The following is a 5,855-nucleotide window of genomic DNA, read 5'->3' as shown; positions in this document are numbered from 1 at the left end:
TCAATTGTCGTTGTTCCCTTTTCTTCTCTTTGTTGTTGTATTTGCATTCTTGGCTTTTTTCTTCTTATTCCTACATTGTTCCTAAACTGATTCTTTGATTTTCTGGTGCCCCATTGCTTTTTCTTTCCTTTGCGGGCCTGTATTTCCTTGTAGATTTCATAATGTCTGACGCTTCTGATAGTCAGAACAGTAGTGAGCCTCAAACGGCCACTAGATCGGATTCCTCTTCCCAATCTTCTCTTTCAGGTGAGTGCCCTGCGCACACTTCTCCTATTTCTCTTTCTTCTTCTCCTACCCCTATACGAACTGTTATCCCTCCTGACTTTCCCCCCGCTGCGAGCGGGACGGGTACTGCTGCAACTCCTGCTGCTGCATCTGGGTCGGGCAGTAGTCGTCCCGCTGAGGGTAGTGCATTTCGCCCTTTCCAGCGTAGGCCCCACCCTGATTTCTTTGATCCTTATTGCGAGCGAGTGCTCACGCTTGATGGGGTTCCTTTATCCCATCTTACTCGCTTAAGGCTGTGCGCAATGCGCCATAAAGCGTTAGCTGATGCTATCAAGGCTAATCCCCCTGACGTGTCTCTTGTTAGCCCCATTCCTCATGTTCAGCCTTTAAACAGTTTTGCTTGGCTTGATGACATGGCTTACATGCATCGATTTGATCATTATGTAGTGCGAGGTGGAAATACTAGGACTCCATCACTGTCTCCTTCCCCAGCAGTTCAATCAAGCAGGATGACTGAGTCTCCTAGTGACCGCTCATATTACGACTGTCAGCCCATTTATATTGTGGAGCCCGTAGAGGAGGGCAAAACTGAATTTTTCCTGGACGACAAGTGTTATGGGCCCAAGAACTGTGTGTTGGATTCCAGTTGGCGCAAGGATGCTGAAAGACTGGGTCTGGCTGTTGTTGGGCAGAAATTCTATGGTTTTGGGGAGGGTTACGATTTGGTTCTCCCCGCTAATGGTGTGAAATTATCAGCTCCTCATGTAGGTCATATTGCTGTGTTTGCCTCGCAGCTAGATTTAGGTTTGAGGTTTCCTTTGGACCCCACCTTAGAGAAGTTGCTTCGTGCTTTCAATATTTGTATCTCTCTGGTGCACCCTGCTTCCCTTCACACCCTGATTTGCCTACTGTGGTTTCTAAGGTTTTGAAGGTATCCTGAGTCCCTGCACTTGTTCAAGTCTCTCATGAGCCAGAAGAGGTCTGCTTTTGGGACTGAGTCGGGGTGGTACTATGTTGCTCCCAAGGAGAGTAGGGTCTAGTCCTACCCAAAACTTAGATGTTTCAGGGACTGGACTGGCAAGTTCTTCTAGGTGAGGGTGCGTTCCAACTTTGCTGCCCCGCGCAACTTCAGAGAGATTCGTACCAACATGGCCGGGGTCACAATTTCCCCCTCTAAGCCTGCCCGTGAGACAGAAGCTTTTGAGGCTCTGCAGGGAGCGGGGACTGGTGACTCCATCTACATTATGGGCAATGAACAGATCTCTGCCATGCGTTTGTGCTGTACGCATGAGTCTAGTAAGTTTTTCTGCCTTCTGCCTTTCCTTTTCTTTCCTCGCCTTATTTAACTTTTCTGTTGATTTGTTTTTTAGGCTATGACAAGTTGAACAAGCGTATGCTCGGGCTGGCTGATAATTGGAAGGACCCTTTTTACCGCCACTCCTGAGAATCTCCTCAGCTTTTTGATACGCTGGAGGTGTTTGCGGGCTCTCTGAAGGGTGAGGTGCGCCTAGCTCCCGTTGAGCTGCAGGCTGTTGTTGGCATAGCAGCTACTGGTGAGAGCGCTGGCTCCAGCCGCGCTGAGCCTGAGCCTTCGTCTTCTACTGTTGGGAGTAGGCGTGAGACTCGCCCTGCTCCTCGAAAGGAGGCTTCAGATTCTGAGGCGTTAGTGGCACCTGCTGCTTCTCCTGAGAAGCAGTCTGTCGCGGCTTCCGGCCAGGTGGCACCTCAGACCTCTGCTGCCAAAAGGCAACGTGACCAAGCTTCTGATGAACCAAAGGCTACTGCCCATGATTTTGCTGACAGTGTTCTCCAGTTTTCCTCTAAGGGGATTGAGACTACTATACAGGGTGAAAAACCCGTTTATACTGCTGAGCATGTTCTACTCTTTCCTTCTTCTGTTGATGATACTACCGCTGCGAAGGACACTACTTTTCCTTCTGTTGCAGCCGCTAATTTTTAGCTCCCTGATGAGTCTATCATGGAGCTTCCTAGATTTCCGCCGCGTCCCTACGGGCTGAGAGGGCGGCTCCGAAGCGCTTCACGGGGTGGGCTCTCCCGAGCAGGGGGTTCTCACCAGGAAGATCGTCCAGTGATTGACTTGGAGGACGATCCGGTGTCTTCTGTCCCTGCCGGAGATGAGCCAGAAGCGAAAAAGGCTCGCACTTCTCTTGGTCTAGACCCTCTTTTCTCCGCATCTGCCAACACTGGGCTTCCAGGTGGGAACGCTGGTGGGGAAGACACTCATAACTCCAGTGAACTTAACCGCTGTGTTCACCAGTTCTTGAGCGATGCCTTTGAGAATCCTTAGTCTGCGTCCTCACTCTCTGCTGGAGGGACTTTCCGCCCCACTAGGGCTATTAAGTTTGTTGAGGTTCCCATTGATGTTCATCTCCGCCCAATACTCTGTCCTGCTGGAGCTGAGAACGCTCCTTTTCGGCCCTAAATGAATGTGAGGGCTGACGAATCTTTGTTTGTCGACGACCCCCAGAAGGGTGGTACCTTAGGGTACCGTTTGACTCAGGGGGTTCGTCTTCCTGCGGATTCTACGCGTAGCTCAGTCATCCTCCCAGCTGCTACTGCCTGCCATCACCTACAGAAGGTTAGTTTCTGCTTTCGGTCTTTCTCTTTCTCGTTTCAGCCTTTCTTTTCTTCTCTGCTTATTCTGTTGCTACTTTTTTATTTTACTTTTTATTTTATTTTATTTTTATGTTAACTTCTTTTGTTAACTCCCGCTTTGGCTCACCCTTCTCTTCCTCTGCTTTTCTTGTAGCTTGTTATGTCTGTTGGAGATTTGTCCAACGTTCTGCTGTCAGTGGAGAAGGATTATCAGAATTAGGGCATAACTCTCTCTCAGAGGAATTTGGAGTTTCAGCAAGCTCAGGCTAAGAGGGATGCCATGGCCAGTTAGGTGACTCCGCTGAGGGAGAGGGCGGACGCCCTGCAACTCCAGTTGGGAGAATTTCAGCTCACTCAGACTAAGTTGAAGAGCTGCGAGGAACAGTTGGGGACCTCTCAGGCCAGGGTGAAGACGTTGGAGGCGGAAATGGCAAATCTACGGGCTGCGCATACTGTTGAGCTTGAGGCTGCTAGGAAAGAGGCTCTCAGATCTTTTGCGCTCTCTCCTGCTTTGGCTAAGCTATTGGCTGATCCCCATGTTGGTGGATGGGAAGTTGCGGCTCGGTGCGTTAGCAGTTTATATGGTGAAGGTGATGAGCAGCAGACTCGCTTCAACGCTTTCTAGGCTAAGGTTGATGCTGCAGGTGAGGCTGGTTTGTTTAACATCCCTCCTGATCATCCTCGTGCTGCTGGCTGCAAGATTCCCAACCAGGCTGTGCTGAACTTGGAGGTGCCTCTCTGCCCTGCGTTGCTGCAGATATTGGAGTGGAGTCCTTGACTGGTGATCAATAAAGGGTATGGCGGTTGTCACCCTCCTACTCCAGTGGTTCCTTTGAATTTTCCTCACCCAGATTTGTTGTAACTAGGTAGTTTTTGTTACTATCTTTGGGGTGTATAGCTGCCAAAGATTATGTTTCTCTGTGTAATTCCTGAATACTTTATCTTTTGTTCCTGGGTCTGCCCAGCTTAAGTTGGATTTGTGTTCTCTTAACTTTACCTGCTGAGTGTTTCCTTGTCCTGGTGGACAAGGGCTCTGCTTTATTCGTCCCGCGACTGACTTGCTGAATGTTTACTTTGTCTTGGGGGGCAGGGGTTCAGCTTTATAATGTATTCTCTTTATGATCTTCTTCGGTTTCTTTGCCTGATGTTTATTTTATTGTTTGCACATTTGCCTGGAACTATGCTTTTTTTAGCAGTATCCAGATCTTTTAGCGCTGCAACATCTTTATTGCATTTTGTTGGGCCTCGTAGGTTGGGCCTCCCTGTCTTCTTGGTTTAGTTGCTTAGAGCTTTCCTACTTCTTTGTACTCTGTTGTGCTTTAGCATGAACTTTGTTACATTTTATCCTTCTTGCTCTATTTGCTCTAAGTGTTTATGCATTGCGCACTCCACTTGGCTCTGACCAGAGGTTTTGCCTGTGCGCTGGCTGGTTTGTTCGATTGCGCGCTTTTTAATCTACCCCTGCTAAGACTTATTTGTGTCGATCAGCTTTTTGCCTATTCCTTTTGTGTCATTCAGCTTGTTTTATTGTGACTTATCTGTGTCATTCAGCTTACTTATGCTGCGACTTGCCATTTTGTGAGTTGTCATTCAGCTTGTTTTGCTGTGACTTATTTATGTCGTTCAGCTTTTTTATGTTGTGACTTATTTATGTCGTTCAGCTTTTTTATGCTGCGACTTTGTTATTTTGTGCCTACTTACTTCTTTTCGTAAGGGCTTATTGTTTGGTTGTCTTCTCCTTTCCTCTCCCCCTCAAAGAGATGGGCTAAGTGGGACTAAGAGAGCCTTAGTGTTGCCTTCATAGCTCATCTTCTTATTTCCCCTTTCCTCTCTTGCTCAAGCTGAACGTGCCAGGCTTCCCCCTCAGGCATCCCCGAGGTGGTGCCCTGTTTTGCTGTGAGCAGGTGAGGTGAGGTTTTAGGAAGGGATGCATTTACTTTGCCACTTTGCGCTAGAGTGTTTTTTGCCTCTAACACTTTATTATTGTCTTTATTTGCCTTCTGCATGTTAGCATATGATGCTTGGGCATAACATAGAAAACAAATTTACGCAGCATTCTCCTCACGTAGAGGCTTGTATTTCATTTAATAAAAATGGCTCAAACGCCTTAATTAACATAACATGGACTAAATAAGAGTTTATCAGACTTAAAACAACCGTGTTTGTTTTTTCGGACTGCTTAAACAAAATACTTCTTTAACAGATCCTTATTGAAATTGTTTCTTGAGACCCAACCTTCTTGATCTGCAAGGAGGAACGCTCCTGGTCCAACTTGCTCGTGAATGATGAAAGGGCCTTCCCAGTTTGCTGATAGCTTTCCATGTTGATTTCCTCTTCCCACTGCTGCTGTCCTTCTAAGGACTAAGTCTTCGGGCAGGAGCTCCCTATGCTTGATCCTCTTGTTGAAAGCTTTTGAAATCCTGCTCTTCTGGGCTGCCAACTTGACAGTTGCTTTCAGCCTTACTTCTTGCAGGAAGTCTAGCTCTTCCAGCATACGCTTTTCATTTCCTTGCTTCTTGTAGTGTTGTATCCTCAGGCTGGGGATTTGTACTTCCACTGGGACAACTGCGTCAGCCCCGTAGGTTAGGGTGAAGGGGCTCTTCCCGGTTGACTCCTTCTCAGTGGTGCTGTTTGCCCACAAGAACTCTGGGACTAGGTCTGCCCATAGGCCTTTGTACTCCTCTAGCTTCTTCTGCAGGGCTGTCAGGATTAGCTCGTTTGCTGCTTCTGCTTGACCATTGCTCTGTGGGTAGCAGACTGAGGCACTTGCATACTTGGTGCCCATGTCCCCCAGGTAGTCTTTTATGGTGTCACAGTCAAATTGACACCCGTGATCGAAGACTATGCAATGTGGCACCCCGAATCTTGTGATGATGTTTTTCCATATGAATGTTCTGACTTGGGCTGCCCTTATGTACTTAGTGGGTTCGGCTTCTATCCACTTTGTAAAGTAATCTATCGCCACAATGAGATACTTCCTGCCCGCTGACCTAGTGGTGAAAGGTCCCAATATG

General features: G+C 47.7%; 1 protein-coding gene across 1 annotated transcript; it reads right to left on the bottom strand.

Moving 5' to 3' along the window:
* Positions 1-5,020: 5,020 nt before the first annotated feature.
* Positions 5,021-5,626, bottom strand: LOC145625132 (uncharacterized). Its single transcript, XM_081678211.1, has one exon. It carries the CDS (start codon positions 5,624-5,626, stop codon positions 5,021-5,023), a length of 606 nt encoding a protein of 201 aa, XP_081534337.1.
* Between the last annotated feature and the right edge of the window lie 229 nt (positions 5,627-5,855).

The sequence above is a fragment of the Chenopodium album genome, chromosome 3, assembly GCF_948465745.1.
Source record: "Chenopodium album chromosome 3, dcCheAlbu1.1, whole genome shotgun sequence".
NCBI classification, from domain to species: domain Eukaryota; kingdom Viridiplantae; phylum Streptophyta; class Magnoliopsida; order Caryophyllales; family Amaranthaceae; genus Chenopodium; species Chenopodium album.
The sequence above is the reverse complement of the archived record's forward strand: the minus strand, read 5'-3'. Positions and strand labels throughout refer to the sequence as shown.

Bases quoted from the DNA above. Each gene is read 5' to 3' on its own strand.
- LOC145625132 (XM_081678211.1), bottom strand. From the start codon at position 5,626: ATGGGCACCAAGTATGCAAGTGCCTCAGTCTGCTACCCACAGAGCAAT.